Genomic DNA, 21924 nt, shown 5'->3' on the forward strand with positions numbered 1-21924 from the left:
CTAGTACAGATCTGAACCGTGCCCTCGCGGCCTTAGGCGCTAACCGCCCACTGGATCGCCTTGGCAGCGGATTGTCTGGAGCAACCAACCACCCTTAGCAGCAAAGCTGACCCAGCGCTATCATCTGAGCGGTTCAGGCTGGGGCTGCCGACGAAAAAGAACCACGGCTCAGCTCCGTTGTTGTCCTTGTTTACCTTGCGGAAAACAACAATCCATTATCCGTTCGATAGGTTCTCCTCTCGAGCTGAGCTGAATATTTCCACCCTGTTCGTGCCATCGTCCTTTAGCATCACGAGTTACGATTTTGCTTTTGGTCCCTCACTCGACCACCTAATTAATCTATTGATTTAATTTACGACTTGGATTGACTGACAGGGCATCATTACGACGATTGTTGTTCCTTTCCTCTCTCGACAGTCAACCAGCCACCAGCTCCGCCTTGAACCATCGAAGAATTCCCAGGCTCAACATTCCGATTCCCACATGGTTGTCTGAGCCGCACGGAGCATCATCTTGATCGCTCTTTTCAGCCCACCATGTTCAGGGCTCTGATGGGGGGCCGTTCCTCCGATAGCCGCAGCACAACCTCGAACTCCAAGAGCAGTAGCCGCCGCCGAACCAATTCCAAGGCTTCTTCGACGGTCAGCCGCAAGTCCTCACGGGGTGACGACCGTGATCGAGGCTTGGGCGATCTGTCGGCGTACTCTTCTTCAGGCAGCCGCAGCAAGCGATACGCTCCCAGCGCAGCGGGCGATTCGGTCGCTTCGAGCTATGCGACGGCAGAACCGGGCATATCGGTCGAGCACGATCGGATTATTATTGAACGGACACCCAAACGCAGAGATACTGATGAAGAAAGCGGTCGCGATCGATACTCTGATATTCGCGACAGGGATGGGCGCAGTTCTCGCAGACGCGACCGGGACCGATCGCAGAGTCGTGAGCGTGAACGGCCCAGGTCGGAGAGGATCGAGCGGGCACAATTGGAAGACGACGCTGTAGAGTCTCGCGACCGTCGTCGGGAACGGTCGCGGACTCAGTCCGGCGATACCTACTTGCCGCCTGTTTCCACATCGATGCCCATTCAGCCAAATTCCCCCTTGGTCTATGACCCTCATGTCCAGCAGCAGTTCCCCGGTCAGTTCCCTGCTTATGTTGCCGAGCCATATCGGCCTCCGAATCCCGCCGGCGAAGCAGCCGATTATTATGGCGATCAGGGACAGTCTGTTGCGGACCAGCCAGGTGTGCGTCCGAAACCTCCATCTATTATTCCCAACAGCCAGGCGCATCTCATGACTGCGTCGCCTGTCGCCAATCCACCACCGGAGCCCAGCAGCATGGGCCAGGTGGGCGCAGCCGCTGCGTACTTTGCAGACGACCCCGAGCTCGCGGTGGATCCAGCGCCAGGACGACCGGATCGTCCAACTGCTGGAACAACGTCCAAACCTCCCAAGCCATCTAACGCTACATTCGGCATTTCGGGGATGGCCGCTGGAGCTGCTGCCTATGGAGCAGGAAGCAGCTTTCCCTTGCCGGCCAGCCCGATATCGCCTCCGGAACCTGTCCCAACCACTGCTCCATATGCCCCTCCTGTGACATCCAACACTACCAAACCGCCCCATGCCCATGGTATCGGAGCCTCGGTTGGAGCGGCAGCAGCGGGTGCTGCAGCAGGTTACATGCTTGGACACCACCAGCACCATTCAATGTCGAGCACCGACCATCTATCCCAGTACACCATGCAGAATTACGACGAGTCTTCCCAGCATGGGTTCGGAATCCCAGGTCCGACAGTCCACAATGTACCGGCCAATCCAGGGTGGCACGCTGCTGGGACAGGAGCAGCCGTGCCGTATGCTGCAAGCCCTCTGCATCCCCACCATGCTGCTGTCCACCACGGGGCTCCCTTCCCCTCAGGAAGCTTGGCATTTCAGCAGCGCCAGCGTGGTCCGCTTGATAAGTTCATCGACTTTTGGCGTGATCCTGAGGGTGTTGGTATGTTTGAAGAGTATACCGAAGCCATAGGCGTCTGCAAATACTGCTTCGAACCGGGCACTTCCTCGCGTGACGCACCTCGTAAACATCACTACCGCCCACGCCGTTCGTCCGGCGAGCGCTACGTTGGTGGGTCGCGGGTGGGAAAGGCAAGTCGTTATACATCCTCTGAGGATGAAGGTCGCCGACGGAAAAAGTCATCACGGAGTTCCTGGCTGCTGCCTGGACTCTTGGGTGGAATTGCGGCCAAAGCTCTTTTCAATAACAAGGATTTTGAAGACACCTATAGCGTCCGTTCGGGCCGAGTAATGACCGTCAACGACACTGAAAGCGTCTCAACAACACGGCGGAGCCAGACCTCGCGTGGCGTCTACAGGCGTCGGAGTCCGTCTCGAGACCGTGAGTCCCGCATCATTTACTCAGACTCGAAAAGTCAATATGAGGATGATAAGCGACACCGTTCTCGGTCCCGATCCCATTCGTCCTCCCGAATTGGCCGCCATTCGGCGCTCAGGGATGCAGCCGTAGGTGCGGCTGTGGGTTCAGGAGCTTTGGCTTTGGCCAAGTCTCGTGATCGAAGCCGCAGTCGCAGCCGCAGTCGATCCCCAAGAAAGTCAAAGGGGAGGAAGTCGTCAACCTCTGGCTCTTCCTCTTTTCTTGATATCTCCCAACCTGCTCGAAAGTCTGTTGGCGGTGGCATTGCTTCTTTCTTCACGGCTTCTTCTGACAACCGCGGAAAGCGCCGAGTCAAGAAACGCAGGAGTATCTTTTCGTTCAACAACTCATCCTCTTCTTCGCTTGATGCGGACTTGGCATTTGGTACCGGATTCGCGCGAAAACCCGCTCGCAAGTCGGACAAGAAGAGCAGTAAGAAGAAGGACCGTGACGTAGATGCAGCTTTGCTGGGATTAGGCGCTGCGGCCACCGCATTAGCTGCTACTTCTCACCGACGAAGTCGGCGGGCTGGAGAGATTCTCGCAGCGAAGGAGACACGGTCGCGACACTCAGATTACGCATCGTCGGTCACTAACGATGAGGGCTGGGAGGATCTGGACTCAGGGGACCAGTCTTCCTCCAGTGTCAGTTCGGCGCTCGCGTTCGGTGATACCGGTTTGTTCGGTAGCGATGAATCACAGTCGTCTGACTCTGGCACTTCGAAATGGGGTTGGAGATGGGGAAGCAAAAAGAATAAGAAGAAGAAGAAGCGGGCTAGCTCCCCTCAGGACAAATTTCCTACGGGTGCTGCTCTCGCTGCAGGTGCTCTAGGAACGGCTGCGTTGGCGTCGACTCAGGACAGAGACTCCAGATTACCCAGGCAGCCTGCGTCAAGCAGCTCCGGAAGCTTGCAGCATGTGGCCCCCGTGCCAACTAGCGATCCCACCCTCGTGGATGCGGTCAGGGTGGCGTCTCTGCCACATGCTGAACCCGCATTCGTTCGACCTGGTCCGATTCCATTGCAGCAACCGCAACCCATGACGCCAGTCTCCCAGGCGGTTTATGCCACCCAGGGCGAGTCGATTCCGGCATACGCTGCTCCCATGATCCCACCTGCCTTCCCCCCGGCCTCCTACATCCCCTACAGACCAGAACAAATTCAGAACGTAGCTCTAGGCTTCAATCGGCCACACCACAGAAGCGACTCTTCCCCTGTGTTCCATACAGAACCTCTGGAAGGTGTGCCAGCACCCGGACTGAAGCGTCGCTCGACCGTCAAAGACCAGAGCTCGGTTCAGTTTGATCTGACCAAGGAGCAAGCTGATAAGGAGCGACGTGCGGATCGCCTTGAGCAGTTGAAGCGCGACGTGGAGCGGGCCAGCGGCGTGCAACTCATTGATAGAGAATATGAACCCACCGTCCGCGATGATGACCGTCGTTCAGGACGCTACGAAGATCGTGGATACGATGATCGCAGACAAGACGAGCCTAGAGAGGATCGCTACGCCATGGATTCTGGAAAGGGCAAAGATTCGTTCTCGCGGGTCGGTGCTGTCGCCGCGGGTGCAATAGGCGCCGCAGCCGCAGCTACCGTGCTATCTGGAAGAAGTTCGGTTGACGAATCGTCCGAAACAAGCCAACGCCGCCACGAGGAACGTCGACAGCAGCGCCGAGCGGAACGTCGCCGTGGATCCGAGCCGGAGTCAACAGTGTCCAGCCGTAGTAACTCTGAGCCTGTCCATGAAACGAATGATCATCTGCCCGAGGAACGACAGCCGGAGCCTACCAAGCCGCCGAGTCCCAGTCGTAGTCCCCATAAATACGACGATTACGCTGAGTTCTTCGCTCCTGAGGAGTTGCGGTATAGCCCGGATACCTACAAGCGGCGCGCGCCTACCTCGATGCCTACTATCGTAGAGATCGAACCTGCAAGTGAGAGACAGTCTCGAGAAGCGCTGCTCCCAGCAGAGGAGTCACATCCCGGGTACCGAGATCTGCCATGGCCGGTGCCTGTTCTAAAACTTATCGAGCCCACTCCTCCTCAAAGTCTGAGTGGATCCGTCAGAGATGCTGCTTCACCTGTGGGTAATCCTCGGGATTTGCCTCCTCACGAAGAAGAGGAAGATGTGAAGCCGGCTGCACGACAAACGACCGGTTCCCGTGTCTCCTGGGGAGAACATGAAACGCATGAGTACGAAGTTCCGTCCACATCCTCCGAACTTGAATCAGTGGACCATGAAACCACTAGAGAGCGACAGTACCCTCATTCGCCGGTGCTCCAACAACGGGACGTATCCCCCAAAAACGTCGCGGATGATGTGGGTGCGGACATTGAATTTGCGGCTGCCTTGGCTGCTGCCACTGCAGCAGCAGGCTTTGATCCTGCCCTCGTGACGGAGGATCCAACATATCATACCCGGTCTTCGCCTCCTGGCTCTCACGGCGGGGTCGAATACAGGGATCCATGGGTTGAGACCGAGTCAGAGTCTCGGATTCCGCATGGTTTTGTCGAAGGCGAGGTTGAGACCCCAGAAGATGAAAAAGCCCCATCCAATAGAGTCGTCGAGGAGCAGCCACTGTACTCTGAACCCGAGCCTGTTTCACGTGAACCTGACAATCAAGATTCGTCTGAGCCTCAAACTCGGACTTCGATCCCTCAGGAGGTAATTGACCGGCTCAGTGAAAAGCAAGATGAGCGGGACGGCTCACGTAAAGCTCCATGCGATACAGAAAAGAGTCCAATCTCTGGCAAGGAACGCGACGAATCTGAGGTTCCTGCTCAAGATTCGTTTTCAATGCCCGGTGGATTTGAAACGGAAGAGTCCCGCTCGGAATCAAAGCGTGACGTGGACTCGCGTGACGACGGTGATGTAGACCGCCGGTCCGTTGCTTCTGCACCTGTATCTGGTGAATACGATTCCTCAACAAGACCAAGAAAATTCACACAAGACAGCGGTTACTTTGACGATGGCGAAGATGCCGCATCTGCGCCAGTTGAACAGGATGGCAGCGAGGGGAAGAAAAAGCGACGGAAGAGGCGCTCCAAGCGTGACAGTGACACCTTTACTGACTCTGCCTCTGTAACGTCATCACCCGCCAGAATGGGGCAGTCCAGTGAGAAACTCAAGAGCATGGATGACAAGGATAAAGAGAAAAAAGCGGGAGGTTTCTTCAGCAGTATCTTTGGCTCGAGAGTTTCAGAGCCGGTAGACAGCAAGAGGTCGTCCTCTGCAGATAGACCTTCGTCGCGTGACGTTCACTCCGAGGTCGGGCGTCGAGAGTACGAGGAGTCTCGCCGCCGGAGGAAGGAGGAAAAGTCCTCCCGGCGAGATGAGGAGAGCGGTTCCGACAAGGAGAACAGTAAGGCTAGAGACAAGGATGGTATTGACATTGAGAACTACAAGTCTAGCAGGCAACGGAGGGAAGAGAGACGGCGACGAAGATACGAGGATATTGTGGATTCGGGAAGACCGGGGGAGTATGAGAAGGTATAGTCATCTTTTAACTGTTTTGATCTCATCTACTGTAACGTGTCTTGTGCTCGGTTTATGGCCCGAAGATGGACCGATCAAGCAAGTCAGTCTTAACGCACATTTGCTAAATGATCTACTCCTCGTTTCCTCCACGTATAGGATCGCAAAATATCGGAAGACAACGACGAGAACCAGCCTTTTTTAGCAGAAGGCCCCGAAATGCCAGCCCAGATAGGCGACGGCGATAGAGAGAGTGGTGCTTCGGGGCGCGTTCGTTTGGCAGAGGGGGCCGTCACAGGGTTGGGTATAGCCGTACAAGAACGGCGGCCAAGAGGGCGCTCGACACCTCCTGAAGCTTCAGAGAGGATCATGGACCCAGCCCCCAGGTCCCGGAGTAGGCCTGCCTCGCCCGAGCCGGATCGGCAAGAGGGAGACAATCAGAGCCAGTCGTCACGACGATCATCCATATTGCGGTCGAAGGACTCTCCTACCGCAGTGCCTTTGCACTTCCGTCGCCCCCCAGTCTCGCCCGGGACAAACCGTTCGGTTTCCGTCGGCACCCCTACTGCACCGTCTCCAGGGTCTCCAACAGCCCCTAAACGCCGACCAAACTCTACAGAGTTCAAGAATTCGCGCGAGATCCGGCCCCTGTGGTTAGTAGAGCGTCACGGTCCTGGACACGGGGAGCATGAGCCTGAGGAACTGTTACCATCGCTGCCATCAAGCAAGACTTCATCCGCGAATACCTCCGTCGAAGACCTCACAGCCCTTCAGGACGAGAGAAGCTGGGAAGCGGTTGATCTGAGCCATCATGTCCATGTCCCTCGGCGACTAAGCGGCATCGACGTGTCTCAGAGCAGAGGGTTCGAGCATGATGCCCTAGGTTCTCAGCAGGTAACACCTACGGCAACAACTTTCGAGCAGATACACCCACATCCTTCTTCACGGAAAGAGAAGTTGAAATACGAGTTCCATTCTCCCTCGGAACTCCTTCAGGATCCGAGCCCGTACGGAGACGTACAGACCTTTGACATGGGAGATCTCCCTTCCGCGGAGGGCTCGGCCGTGGGTGTCAAGGATGCAAGTGCTGAGAATGAAGACAATGTAGAACTCGCACCTGAGGCCTTGCCCTCCCGGCCGTCTACTCCGCAAAATAATATCACCGCGGCCTCTGAAGACACGGAGACCACCCCCACTCAAACCAGGACTGTGAATGCTTTCGAAGGTCCAGGATTCGCTGGGGTGGTGGATGCTGCTGTTGCAGCAGCCGTGAGCGGTTGTCTCAGCACGCAGCCGGATGTTGCAATCTCCGACAAAGAAGGCCCAGTGGATCTTCCTTATGATGCGGACAGAACTGATAAGTCAATTGCCGACCATGAACTCGCAACAACCTCCTTTCCCGCCCCCGGCGCACCCCTGGACTTTGCAGCCGTTGTCGATGCTGCGGTTGCTGCAGCCGCCGGCTCTATTGGCGGGCAGCCCGAGGCTGCTAAAATTGAGCAGTCGCCTAAGATATCCGAGCCCATACCCCAAACCCCACACCCGGACGAGCAAGAGACATCACATCCGACCGGGAACGACGACAGTGTCCCGCGAGATGACAAGAGAAGGGATTCGGTGGATACAGTGGTTCCCCTAGCGGAAGAAGCATCCGATGAAAAGGAGAAACTGGACGCCAGTGCGGTCATCCCAGACCTAACCGGGGAAAACAAGGAGCTTCCGTCCGAGACAAAAATTGAGAACGCGAACGATAATGATCAGGCTCAAACAGAGCAGCCACCGGTCGATACTGACGAGCCATCTTCGTCTTCTGCCAAGAAAAAGAAGAAGAAGAATAAGAAGAAGCGTCAGAGCATGGACTCAAGCACTCAGGAGCCAACTACACCTGTCGATGACTCGACCGTCGATCAGGGGGAGGCGGGGATATCTACTGTTGAAGATGCACGGACTGATGCCGTCGAGACTTCCGAGCCTGCGCCAAAGGAGCAAGTTCTTGCTGAACAGCCTGCCGGTGCTGAACCTACACCTGCACCCGAGCAGGAGCCTACAGAGGCTACAGTTGCTGTAGAAAAGGCCACCGAAGCACCGGACGTCAGCAAAGCACTTGAAGAAGAACCGGCACCTGCTGCACCCGAGGATACGCCTGCCGAGTCAACTGCTGAAACACCAGCTGAGGATCAAGCCGAGACATCATCTTCCAAGAAGTCTAAAAAGAAGAAAAAGAAGAAGAACAAGGGCTCTGCTCCTGAGGACAACACGGAGGACCCCACTTCTACAGAGACTCCGGAAGCATCCGCTGCAACTTCGCGGGTCATCGCGGAAGAGCAGGTAGAACCTACCGTGGAAACTACACAGCCTGCAGAGGGAGAACCAAAGCCTACCGAGGAGAGTACCATTGCTGTGGCTGAGAATACCGTCGAGCCCGAACCGGTGCCCAAGGAAATGGAAGCTCCTGAAGACCCTACATTTCACGATATTCCAATACCGGGAGAATCTCAAGGCTCGCCGGTAGAAGCCGATAATCAGGCCAAAGAGTTGCCGCACTCTAGAGAAGAGTTCCAAGCTGAGGCTACTCGCGCTCAAGAACTGCCAGAGAATACCGAGATCACCAACAAAACTGACGACTTGAGTTCAGGCATAGATCCTTCGGGACAAGCAGGGAGTGACATGGTGAATGAGACGGCCTCTCCTGAGGTTTGGCATGACGCATTGGCTTCCTCTCCCGAGGATAAGAGCGCCGAAACCGAGCAAGCAGACCTTATGTCTGATGCGCCACAGAACGAGGAGAAGGCACCAGTGTCTGAGATACAGGCACTTGACAAAGAACTTTCTGAGATCTCAGAAAAGCCTGCCGAGGTGGATACTCCTGCCGTCACCCATGTTGTCGATTCCCCCTCTACAGATCAGGTCGAAACAGCAGATTCTGGCGTACAGAACGAAGAGCCCACTCCCACTACTACGGAATCGGAAACTCCCTTATCACGCAAAAACAGCAAGAAGAACAAGAAGAAGAACAAGCGGAAGAACACTGCTGAAACGCCAGTTCAGAATGAGGCTGTTGATCCTGCAGAGCCTATTTCTTCAGTTGAAGGCGTGCCTGAACCTGGGCCTGAGGCTACAACCACTGCTGTGGAGGAACCTCGAGTAACGTTGCCGGATGAGGCTGTCGATGAAAATAAGGGAGAAGCTCGGGACGTTCAAGCCGTCAAAGAGGAACCCTTACCCGAAAACACGGCCGAAATAGCAAACGAATCCCAGCCAACTACAGTTGAAGAAAACCATCAGACAGAAGCGGAACAGTCCGCGCCAGACGTGTTAGCTGAGATCATGAGCGAATCCCAGCCCGCTGCACCTCAAGACGTCCTGAACACAGCACCGGAAGAGCCTGTTGACGAGCAGCCTAAAAAGGAACGCAAGAAAAAGAAGAATCGCAAATCAGTCAATGTCTCCGAGTCCCTGCCCGAGTCTGAGTTAGTAGCCAAGACTGAAGAGCTCCGATCAGTTGAACCTGTGGAGACCCCGCAGCCTCAAATAAGCGGTGAGGTAGCGGGCCACAGTCAGGTACCGGCAGAGTCGAGTGTCTCAGAAGTACCTGCAGGGATTGAAGAAGTTGCCCCCATTCCCGCAGCGGAGGCAGTTGAACTGAATTTACCTGTGGAGAAAGACGAGGCCAATGGCGGAGAACCACATGTGACCGAGCCCAGCGAGCAGCCAAATAATGAGACTGTGCCTGGCCCTGAACTGGACCCCGAACCTGTGCCCGAAGCGGGGGAAATTGCACCGTCTGGCAAAAAGAGCAAGAAGAACAAGAACAAAAAACAGAGCCTGTCTTTTGCACCCGATGAAACGCCAGTCTGCGAGTCGTCAACTCCCGCAGACGCTGCAGATGGGAACGCTGATTTGCCTGTCGCATCCCAAGATTCCTCCTTGAAAACAGATCAAGAGCCAATGCGAGAGGAGCCAACTGCCAGCCAGCCAATCGTTGAGTCAGTTGCTGAAACACCAGATCTAAACATGGCGGAGAAAGCTGTCCCCATGACGGCCGCGCAGAAGAAGAAGGCAAAGAAAGAAAAGAAGAAGAAACGCCAATCTGCTTTACTGGATGAGCCACCTGCATCTGAGTCGATTGAAGAAGCTGATGCCGAGGATGTTACTTCTGGAGGTGCTCAGATGCCTCCAGAAGTGCTATCTGAACCGCAATCATCCGAGCCTACTTTGGATGCTACTGAGCACGCGGAAGCGACAGCTAAGCACTCGCAGGAACAAGCCAAGGAGGATGTGGCTTTGCACACGGATCGCAGCCCCAACTCTGATGGAGAGTTCGTGCTGGTACCAGAACATGTGCCGTACGGATCCAATGGTGAAAATACACCACAATCTGGTTCCATGGAGTTCGATGTCACACAAGTGAACAGTGAACTGGAAAAACAGCCATCGACCCAGGAAGGCGTGTTGGATGCAAACGAGGCCACTCCCGCTGAAACACCTTCTGCTGCTGACCAACCTGTCCAAGAAGAATCCAGCCCTACGCCAGCAATGGAGGGTGGTGCTGCCGTCGAAGAACTAGAGGCCGCGGAAAAGGACATACCTGAAGGTTTTCCAGACAAGACAATCGAGCACAATGATACTCCCGACGATAGCTTGACAGCAAAAGAGGCTGAAACCGAAGTAGTCAGTGACCAAGGCGATGCAGTGCTGGACGTCGAAGCTGGCTCTGAAGGCTTGATTCGGGATGATCAGCCTTCCGCTTCCTCGAAGAAAAAGGACAAAAAGAAAAAGAAGAAGCGCCAGTCGCTTACCCTAGACGATAAGGAAAGTCCCTCTACCAAGGAAGAACTAACAGCTGAAGCTTCGTCCGACCGTGTTCCAGAGTCGTCGGCCGTTGATGAGTCGGCGCCTATTCCTTCCGCCTCTGAAGAGCAGCAGAAGCCTGAGACGGACGTCACTGAGACTGTTACAGAAACAGCTGCTGAGCCAGCACCACCTTCCGCTTCAGAAGAACCAGAGAACATTGCAGAAGCGCCTTCCAATGAAGCTACACAAGAGCCCGCTGCAGAGGAAACTCGGACCGCGGAGTCTACAGAGGAAGCTCAAACAGCAAAGTCCAAGAAGAAAGCAAAGAAAGACAAAAAGAAACGAAAGTCTGTCTCCTTTGAGATTGGAGAGCCATCGACTCAGCAGAGCGAGCCTGGCCACCCTACTGCGACTTCTGGCGAAACAGTAACCCCACTTGAGGATCCAAAGCCTGAGGGCGGACCTACCTCCCAGAAAGATCCTTCTGAGGAGTTTCAGCCTGGAGAAGCAGTCCCTGAGACCACTCAAGATGGCGCAGATATTGTTACTCAACCTGAGCAACCTGAGCCAACCGCCGAGGCTACAGAAGTCATAGAGCAACACAAGCAGGTGACAGAGCCTTCTCCAGGTTCACTCACAGAGGAACAGGCTGTTGTGGAAGAAACTGCAGCTCCGCCGGTGGTTGATGAAGCGTCCCAATTACAAGAACAGAAAGTCTCGTCGGAGGCTCTCTGGTCTGAAACACAGGAGGACGGTGTCAAGAGTGCCCAGGACGCTGAATCGTTAAACGAGAAAAAAGGAGAGCCTGCTGTCTCGCCTTCGCTAGAAGACAACGAGGGTACGAAGCCAGAGGCGTTGGCGGAACAAGCAGAGTTCGAGCCGCAAACGCCGATTGACGATGGTGAGCAAGGAGTCGGCCCCTCTAAGTCAAAGAAAAACAAGAAAAAGAAGAAGAGGACCACTCTGGAGTCAACCGAAGACGTGCCAGTGACACCGCCTGAGCCCTCAAACGTTGAGCTGCTCGAATCGACACCGGTCCTTGAAACGGAAAAGGCCCACGACATTGCCGAGCCTGACACCACAGTGTCTGAAATTGTGCACGAAGCGGAGAAACCGGAAGAGGAGTCCGGCGGGTTTCTGTCGGCAAAAGCAAAGAAAAAGGCGAAGAAAGACAAGAAGCGCCAGTCCAAGATTCTTGACAGCGCAAACGACGCCACCAACACCGCCGAAATCGCCCCAGATATCTCGGAACAGGCGCCATTGGACACGCCAAGCGGCGAAGCGGATGGCCCAGATGTGAATTTCTCTCAAGAAACGAGTGAAGCCGTCTCTACCGAAGCGAAGTTCTCGGAGCCATCGCCTGAGACGGCACTCACGCCTGCTGAAGATGACGGTAAAGAAAATCAGTCCCACGACACCGAACCACACGGCGGCAACGATAAAGATCTGACTTGGACTGATCACATGGTATCTTCGCAGGTAGAGCAACAACAAGCAACGCCTTCCGATCGTCCGTCCCAACCCGCGCTTGAAACCGAACCAATTTCCACACGCGAAGCAGCAACATCTATTGATGTTGAACAACTTGAAAACAACGCAGACGATGCTTCGCCGGCTGTTGACGATGGGTTAGAGCGATCTGGTGAAGAAGGTACGAGAGTCAAGAACGAGATTGTGTCCGAAAAACCCGAGATGCGGTATGAGGGTCTACTTGAGATTCCACGAGAAGAAATGGCAGAGATATCGAGCCAAGGAGAAGATACCATTCAGGTCAAAAGCGATGCACAAGTGGAGGAGTCGGTGAAAGCAACCGTTGAAGGAACAGCTGAAGATTCCATGAGTCGGGAACACGCTCCAGAATCCGTGCCAGATGGCGGAGATGCCACGACTAAGGATCAGTTCACTGATATTGAGGTAAACGATCCTTCAAAGTCGGAGGACATCCTCGAGCCAGAGAACGAAGAGTTGCCATTACCAATCTCAGGAAAGAAAAAGAAGAAAGACAAGAAGAAAAAGAAGGCGCAACAGGAGACAAAGATTGATGAGACGTTGCAGGATGATCTGGTAGATGCCGTGCAAGAAGAATCACCAACAAGCCGTAAGATGACGGATACCGCTTTACCTGTTGCCGAGTCTCAGGCAGATCCAGTTGCTGAGCCCTCGCACGAGCTTCCCGAACCACAGAAAGCAGTTGAGACCGCGGTTGAGGACAAAAACATGGAGGAGACCCTAGAGGTAAAACAAGACGTAACGCCCGCGGAGGACGTTTTTCAGGACGCACCGGCCCTGTCGCGGAAGAAGAGCAAGAAGGACAAGAAGAGGGAGCGCCTTGCTCAAAAGGCTGCTCTTGAGCCACGCGAGAATGAATCCAAGGAGGAACAACTGGCGACTGAAGAGCACCTCATTCCACCTTCGGATGCTCAAACAACCGAGCTCGCGAGTCCTGTATATACCCAAGCACTAGAGACACCTACCGAGACCACGGTAGACGCTGGCGAAAGGGAACTGCATTCGAGCGCCGTTCAATCCCCTGTTCCGGTGGAAGACAACATAAAGGCCATAGAAACCTCTGGAGCTCAGACAGTTGAAAGCTTCCGAACACTAGAGGCTCCCGAACAGCCATTGGAGCGGAATATTTTGCTGAATGATTATGCAGCAACGGCTCCAGAGGAACTACCTGCTGTGGAGAAGTCAGCCGCTGATGAGACAGCTACGGAACCAATAATCGAAGAAGCAGCCCTGAGTCGTAAGAACTCCAAAAAGAAGGCGAAGAAAGCGAAGAAGCAAGCTCAAGAACAGCAAGAAAGGAACGCAACTCCCACTCCTGCTGAGCCTGGAGAAGACAGCATTGCGGAGACTACAACCGCCATACCAAGCACGCCCGGTCCAGCGGAGAATTCTGGTGATGGTCCTGAGGCGAACGTTTCGGAAGAGCAGGTGACACAACTTGAACATTCTGAGCAGTTGGTTCCATCGGGCGCCGCTCGACCTCAAGAGACTCTTGAGCAGACTCCGAATATGGACAATCAAACCGATAATGTGCTATCGATGGAGCAGGAAAAAGAGGGCACTTTCCAGGCTGAACCAAGCCAAGACCTTGATATTAGAAACGAGCCAGAGGATCCCATCGAGAGCCAGCCTGAACCCACAGCAGCTGTTGCGAGAAAGTCGTCCAAGAAAGAGAAAAGAAAAGCCAAGAAGAAATCTGCCAAGGATGCCATCGAGCCTTCAGACGAGCCGGAGCTGCGAAATCCAACAGAATCTATCGGGGCATCCGTTTCTACCGCGGACCAAGCCAAGACTGACCAAGATCAATTTTTGACAGTTGCCTCCGACAAGCAAATGGTCGAGGAGGTTCCACAACCGCTTGAGGTCGAGCCTGGGGCTACGGAGGTGCACCAAGGTGCAGCTGACGAAAATGACTGGCCTGCAATAGACTGGGAGAAAGGTAAAGTCGAAATCAAAGAACAGACGCCACTATCATCACCTGAGGCTCATGCAGTTCCTTTTGAGCCAGCCATTGCAGAATTCGACGAGACTGCCATCCCAGAGGGATTGCTTAGACGACAAAGTCTATCGCGTGAAGAGCAACTAGCGGGAGGCAAGGACGGAAGTTCACAGCATACTGGGGCCGATGAAACAAAAGCTGCTCCGCAAGAAGGTGCGGCGATGATAGAGCCTTCTGCCGTGGCCGAGACGGAGCAGTCTGCCGGACTGAAAGCGGAATCTGTAAGTTCGCAAGTGGCTCCTAAGACACTTCAGGAAGATGTGCAGCATCCCGAGAACAGATTGGCACGGGATCAAGCAAAGAGCGCGACGGAAGTGGTGCCGTCTAAGCAAAGCAAAGTTGGGAGCATCTTCCCAAATCTTGAGCGCGGATCATTTCGACGACCTGCTCCGGGCCAAGTATTGATGCCGGTAAAAGATAGGGCTGAGGATGAGACTATTGATCAAAATGCGGATGACAACAGCGCAATCAAGGTCTCGGAGGCGCCTATCCCGGCCGGCGAGCCGGAAGAGAGCCATTTACAGGGCCAGCAAGATGCGAAGGGCCTAGAGCCCACGACTACGGTTTCTACACGAGATCTATCTCTGGAAGAGCCTACGAAGATGCAGGACACAAGCAGCACCCCAGTTAACCTTGCTGTCGACGTTGAGGTTGACCCCTCATACAATGTTTCTGTGATATCCGACGGTCTGGGAAACGAAAGCAAATCCATTGAAATCGAATGGAAGGACGACGGCGATAAACGGACCCAAGAAGTTGAAACACCATTGTACGCACCATTGCCTGTGCATGAACAGAAGTCGTCCCTTGTCAGCCAAACTTCTCCCGTTGACATGGACCGGGACGAGCGGATTCCGAGAAACGATTCTTCCTGTGGGCTTCGTCGCAGCCCGTCAATTCATGGGCGACATAATCACCCACCGCGAACATGGTCGCTGGAAGATCCACCAATCACCAAGACAGTGACACCACCTCTATTTGGGGGACCAGCAGGGGCCACTGCAGACATGAGCTCACCTCCACGTACTCCATTACAGCCCATCGCGGAACAAGAACCAGAGGTTCGAGTGGAGCAAGCGAGCGGATTCAGATCCATGGTTTCCGAACACGGGACGCCCCGTCTGGAAATGAAGCCCGAACATGTCCTTCCACGTCCCGAAACTCCGATCAGGAAGTTTACAGATAATGCATTGGCACGTCAGACATGGCCTGTGGCGGACAACGATATGTTCAAAAGCTCAGAAGACGAGGATGCGGCTCTCGTTGTCAAGAAACGACGGCCAGGTAACAAATGGCCTGCAGAAGTACTCAAAACTCCCGACCAAGGAATGCCCATCCTTAGGCCCAGCAGCGTGAGCAGCATCAAAAGCGTGCAGAGCAATCACAGTGTGACTGGCGGGCAGAGATCGCTACGACGCACTAGTCGCAACACCAGCGGGGATTTGCGGGCTGCTAGCCAGGCACAGGAAAGCCACAGCCCCCAGCCACACGCTACGCCCCAGCCTCCTCAGCCCCCACCCTCCGATCTCAACATCGAGCGCATCGCTTCGTCTTCCTCCTACGACCCCGTCACGGACAAGGGCAAGCGCCCCATACGAGCCATGACGGACGTCTATGTAAGTGTTTCTCAATTCAATTTTGTTATCTCTTGTAATAAATGCGATTATTGTTGGTCTTCCAATACTAACTGGTCCCCGTCTAGGAGGGATGGGGAGAGACGCCCAGCTCGCCTCGGTCGCCGAGCCGACCGCCCAGTATCCGTCATCGTCGAAGTATGCAACACCTCCAAGAACTTGAAACTCGTCTCGATCAACTCATCTCCGAAAATCGACTCCTCATTGCCGCTCGTGAAGCCGCCGAGGATAAACTTCGGAATGCTAGTGTCGCCCGTCGGAAGAGCGACCATACACTCAACGAGCGCAGTGCCGACCTACGGGACAGAGAAGCCGAGGTGGAAAATCTCAAAAATTCCGTGGAATGGCTTCAAAAGGAAGTGACCCGCCTGACAGAAGAGAACGAAGGGCTTGCTACGACGAACTCCAACCTGACAGCCGCCCATGCCAAGGAAATTGAGTCGGTGCGCGAATCGTCATCTCGCCAATTGGACGACTTGCGCTCAAGATATGAGCAGCTCTCTATGGAAGTGCAGAACACAGTGCGGCACGAAATTGAGACTGCGCTGGCGCGAAAGGATAACGAACTGCGACGACTGAGGGAAGAGCTTGAGACCGCTCGGGATAAGGTGTCGCAGTTACAACAACAAATTGCGGCATCCTTGCATGACAACGTTCTCATTTTCCGCGATGAGGATTACTTCGATGCTGCATGCCAAAAACTGTGTGGACATGTGCAACAATGGGTGTTGCGGTTCTCCAAACACTCCGACCATCGACGCTGCCGCAAACTTGCTGAGATACAAGATGAAAAGATTGCGGACCGTTTCGACAATGCCATCCTGGACGGCTACGATACAGATACCTACCTCGCCGACCGTGTTCGTCGCCGTGATGTCTTCATGTCCGTGGTGATGACTATGGTGTGGGAGTTTGTATTCACACGGTATTTGTTTGGCATGGATCGTGAGCAACGCCAAAAGCTCAAGTCCCTGGAAAAGCAACTGAGCGAGGTTGGTCCACGGAGCGCTGTTCATCGTTGGCGCGCAATTACTCTTACTCTCCTGTCGAAGCGACCGGCATTTGCTCGTCAGCGTGAAAGCGACACGGAAGCGGTTGCACTGGAAATATTTGAGACTCTGTCGCGTCTCCTCCCACCCCCAAGCCATGTCGAAGCGCAGCTCTTGGAGTCTTTACGCAAGGTTCTACGGGTTGCAGTCAACCTGTCAATTGAGATGCGCACGCAGCTGGCCGAATACATTATGCTGCCGCCACTCCAACCTGAATACGACACAAATGGAGACCTAGCACGGCAGGTCTATTTTAACGCTTCGTTGATGAACGAACGCAGCGGGGAGACAACGTCGAATGAGGAGCTGGAGTCGCAGCAAGCAGTCGTCCGGGTCGTCTTGTTCCCGCTAGTGGTAAAGAAGGGCAACGACACAGGCGAGGGTGAAGATGAAGTAGTTGTCTGCCCTGCTCAGGTGCTTGTCGCTCGACCCGACAAGGATCCAAGGGCCAGCAAAATCTTCAGCAGCGACCGCATGTCCCTGGATGGAACCAAGTCTGTTCACAGCGTCGCTCCATCATCGACCATGGATATCAGCAACGTGATCTGAGGCGTCACACTCTGGTCACGAACTGTTGATGCTGAGCTCCATGGGTTGATGTAAGTTGAAGGCTCTCGGCTAATCTTCATATTTTTTCTTTCAGTTCTGGTATGGTAATTGGCAATGATATCCGGAGGCGTCAGGGTCAAAAGAATTGGATCTATACAAGATCCCTTATGAAATGGTAATGGATAATCATGGAGGCTTGGTTCCCTTGTGTTCTGTTTTACGAATATGCTTACGATGCAACGGCCTCTAGCTTCAGGTTTTGTTAATGATGTACATGCTATTCTTGATTTGTTGCTATCTTCTCGGATCTTATTCAAAAGAAGATCTCTGTGTGTATGTATCTACATAGATGACTATGATGACTGATGACTATTCATAAAGTTCGTGGATGAACGCGTTGAGATCATTGACCAGCACAAGATTCCTTGTTACTCAACGCGTAGATCTTCGAGGGTATACGGGCGACATGCTCCACAAGAATGAAATGCAAGTTTTAGCTGTAGAATCGAGCAGGTTATTGTTGGAACGAGGGACATACAGACTGTACCTAGGTAGGTAAAAGGTTGCAAGGCCGCCAATCAAATCGCTCGAATGATCTCATCGTCATCGCCGGCCTGAGGCACTCCGCCATCTCAACCGCCGCCGCCTGCTGTACCTCCCTACTTGCTTTTCTCTCAATCGTCGCCCTCTCTCGTACACTTGTCGCTTTTTGTGACCCTTGGGTTATTTAGCATTACTCTCCTACTGTCTCAATTTTGTGTCCTTAATGGAAAAGACCCTTTAACTTTGTGCCGCTCCATGTTTCACTGCACTGCGCCACAGGCGTCATCCCCTACGGCTTCGGTACAGTACAACTCCTCTCGTGAATTCTTGTTCAGAGAGCCCCGATGAGCTATCAGAAGGCATGTAGGTTGCTGCAACGATAAAACTGCATGCAACTCCGTGGATCTAGCCAGATTTCGGTTTCCTTCCTATTCCCGCCATCATTGACCATTACACCTGGGATTCCAACCAAGGGTTTTCCCGCCGCCATAATATTATATTGAAAGAGATCCCTTGACTCACCATGGCTTCCGGCAAGTCGTCGCGAAGCAATGGTTCTCAGACCGAGACGGCTGCGGCGACAGGAGCTTATCGTAGCACTGGGGGCTACGAGACGCCAGCCCCACAGACCCATCACGACACCGCATCAGAGGGTCGACCTGCGACGAACAAGCCGAAGCGGAGGAAGAACCGTCATCGGAAGCGTCGCAATCGCCGGCAGTCCTTCCTTACCCCTGAAGAATCCCATAATGCGGCTGCGGTCTCGGGTGCTGACGCGGAGGCCATGATTGCGGGGGATCAGCCCCATTCTCGGCCGGCACTTCCATTCTATAATCTGGGAAGGGATTTGAGCAGTACAAGCTTGGAGAGTGAGGCTCTGCTGGATCATAGGTATGTTTAGGTTCCTTTTGAGAGGATATCGCCTCGTTATCTTTCGCATTGCTAATATGCGCCTTCGTAAATCTATGCAGAAATCAACCCACGATGCGACCTCGGAGAGAAAGCCGGCTGGCACAGTCCTTTCGACCTGGATCTATGACGATTCCGTCTCGTTTTACCGATTTAGTTTCTCGCGGTACACCCTCCGGTACCAGGGCCTTTCATGCCGGAGACGATAGCGATGGATCAGACGGAGCAGATGATCATACGCCGTTGATACGACCAACTTCAGGCCACCTTAACAACAAATCCTGGTATGGAACAGATGCCAAGGCAAGCCCCTTTGCATCGCGCCAGCGACGTGCCTCTGTGCAGTCAGCTTCCTCCCGGTGTTCTCCTCGCGGTCTCGCGACGTCTGACCCTGATCGAGATTATGATATCAATAACCCTCCTTCCATCCCGAGCTCACCGAAGCTGGGAGGTGAGATGAACTACGACGACGCGGTGGTAACGGGTGCAGACTTTGACTTTGCTCTCGCCAAATCGATTGATAATCGCAATCAGGCGGGCTCTCGGCCCAATGACATGGTAATTGACGTGGACGGTCGTTCCACTCAACCGAAGCCTTCTACTCAGTCCTCGCCCAGTTCACCACACCTTCCGCCTCACGAGGCTCTTCGTCGGCGCCGCACTGTCGCATTACCGGTAGAGGAGGATGTTTGCTTTCCCATCGAAGAGGCCTCAGAGCTCGCCGAGGAGGATGCACGGAGAACATCCCGCGAGGACGGGCGGCGGAGGCGGAGGACTAAGGAATGGCCGGACCTGTCTGTTTTGGAAGAATGGAGTCGGGAGGAGAAGGAGGAACGAAATGGTGTGCTTCGCGCCAAAAAGATCAGCGAGCCCGTGCTGATTGAAGGTCGACTGAGACCTCAGTATCGAGTGTGGCGGCGCGAGGAAGACGAGGCGCCATATCGATTCACTTATTTCAACGAGGAGTTTCAGAGTACCATTCATGCCCAAAGCATATCCGAGCTGGTGCAGCCTGGTGGTAGTTTCCGGGAGTTATTCATCCCCGATCCCCCGGAACTGGAGGATTCGTCTGATGAGGAGGACTTTGAGGATGAACACGTTCACAGTGACCATTTCACTGACTCCAACCACAACGGCCAGGACAATGTCAGGGCGGAAGAACCCAGGGCGGTACAGGCCGGTGGCCACAATGTGAACGCTGCGAATGGCTCAAAGGTGCAGCATAATATGTCCGTAACCAGCGAAGGCGTGTCCGAAGCACGCACATCAGTTGAAGCCTCACCAGCGCGCAAGATCTCACCACCGAAGCCTAAGAAATTTGGACCTCGTCCGACTTTCTGGCTGGATGTTCTCTCTCCGACAGATGCGGAAATGCGCGTGATTGCTAAGGCATTTGGGATCCACGCCCTGACGGCCGAGGATATCATGATGCAGGAGGCGCGTGAGAAGGTCGAGCTATTTCGAAGCTACTACTTTGTCAACTATCGGACCTTTGAGCAGGACCCCAACAGCGAGAATTACTTGCAGCCTGTGAACATGTACATCGTTGTTTTCCGAGAGGGGATCTTGAGCTTCCATTTCTCGCAGACGCCGCACCCGGCGAACGTTCGCCGGCGCATCCGCCAGTTGATGGATTACTTGATCCTCAGCTCTGACTGGATCTCGTATGCGCTGATTGATGACATCACGGATGTTTTTGGTCCGCTGATCCAGTCTATTGAGGACGAAGTGGACGAGATCGATGAGAAGGTCATGAAGATGCACTCTCCTGGGCGCATAAATTCCAGCGATAACCCTGCCAACCGCCGAGAGGATGGGGACGATGAGCCAGAACCACCGGCTCCCGGCGAGATGCTGCGACGCGTGGGAGAATGCCGTAAGAAGGTCATGGGGATGTACCGATTGCTGAGCAACAAGGCAGACGTTGTGAAGGGGTTCGCTAAGCGGTGCAATGAGCATTGGGAAGTGGCGCCGAAATCCGAGATTGGGCTGTATTTGGGAGATATCCAAGATCACATCCTGACTATGACCAGCAGCTTGACCTACTACGAGACGTGAGTTCTTCCCAGCGAGTGCATTACATTCGGGAGACGGGGCCAGCTAATCAGTCCCACAGGCTGCTGTCACGAGCGCATTCGAACTATCTAGCCCAAATCAACATCCTGATGAATGAGCGACAAGAGCAGACAGCAGATGTTCTTGGGAAGCTTACTGTTCTCGGAACGATCGTGCTTCCCATGAACATCATCTGCGGTATGTGGGGGATGAACGTCAAGGTTCCCGGTCAAGACGTCGATAATTTGTGGTGGTTTTGGTCAAGTAAGGACTCCTTGCATCATGCTCTCTTTCCGGGGGATTCTACAATGAGATGGTCATGTGAACTGACAATGCCTTGAATAGTTACTGGAGGCTTGATATTCTTCGCCTTTGCTTCCTTCCTGACTGCAAAGCGAGTCTACAAGATCGTCTAGGTGGCGATGTTACGACTGGCTCGGCGCAGAGCTATGACAATGAAACATGATACCCTGAAATGTGTATATTGTTCTCTGAAGAGATATTCTGGTATTCATCACGGGTTGCACAGGTCACTGTTGGATAGATGGGTGTGTACTCTGTATAGAAGGGCTCTCCGTTGTCTGTTGGGTTCCATGTTTCCATGTTTGGAAAAATGATTGCTTCATTATCCAGCTACCTCTAGTCCAACAGAAGTTTGTATACAGATCAAGACAATTAATATTGCTGCCTACCTACTCGGCCAGATCAGAATCTATTCCATCAATATGGTCATTGTCCATGCTGGCAACAACGTCCTCTGCAGATCGCAATATTGCTTGATACGTCGAACCTGCATCACTTGAGCATGAGCAAGTCTGCTATTAGCAATTTCCACCACTTTCATAGTCGTATGGATTTACCGAAATCAATCTTTCTCCTTTGTGCCTTAGGTAAAGTTCTGGAAAACTGGGCAGTTGGAGGGAGATGACCTCATGATGAGTGGTTGTAACATGGTAATCATAATACCATCGCTTTGCCAT

General features: G+C 53.8%; 2 protein-coding genes across 2 annotated transcripts, besides 2 other annotated features; both read left to right on the plus strand.

Moving 5' to 3' along the window:
• Positions 1-536: 536 nt before the first annotated feature.
• Positions 537-17437, plus strand: lah (involucrin repeat protein; the record flags this gene model as incomplete). The annotated part of the gene is made up of 3 exons (XM_001260315.1): positions 537-5918; positions 6063-15821; positions 15908-17437. 3 exons carry the CDS (start codon positions 537-539, stop codon positions 17435-17437), a joined length of 16671 nt encoding a protein of 5556 aa, XP_001260316.1.
• Positions 7719-7748: a microsatellite.
• Positions 8898-8930: a microsatellite.
• A 1066-nt stretch (positions 17438-18503) lies between the features above and the next one.
• On the plus strand, positions 18504-21360 carry NFIA_083720 (magnesium transporter CorA family protein; the record flags this gene model as incomplete). Its single annotated transcript, XM_001260316.1, has 4 exons — positions 18504-18871; positions 18952-20943; positions 21006-21208; positions 21290-21360. The coding sequence occupies 4 exons, from the start codon at positions 18504-18506 to the stop codon at positions 21358-21360; spliced, it is 2634 nt and encodes an 877-aa protein (XP_001260317.1).
• Positions 21361-21924: the final 564 nt, after the last annotated feature.

The sequence above is a fragment of the Aspergillus fischeri genome, genomic scaffold (assembly GCF_000149645.3).
Source record: "Aspergillus fischeri NRRL 181 1099437636264 genomic scaffold, whole genome shotgun sequence".
NCBI lineage: Eukaryota > Fungi > Ascomycota > Eurotiomycetes > Eurotiales > Aspergillaceae > Aspergillus > Aspergillus fischeri.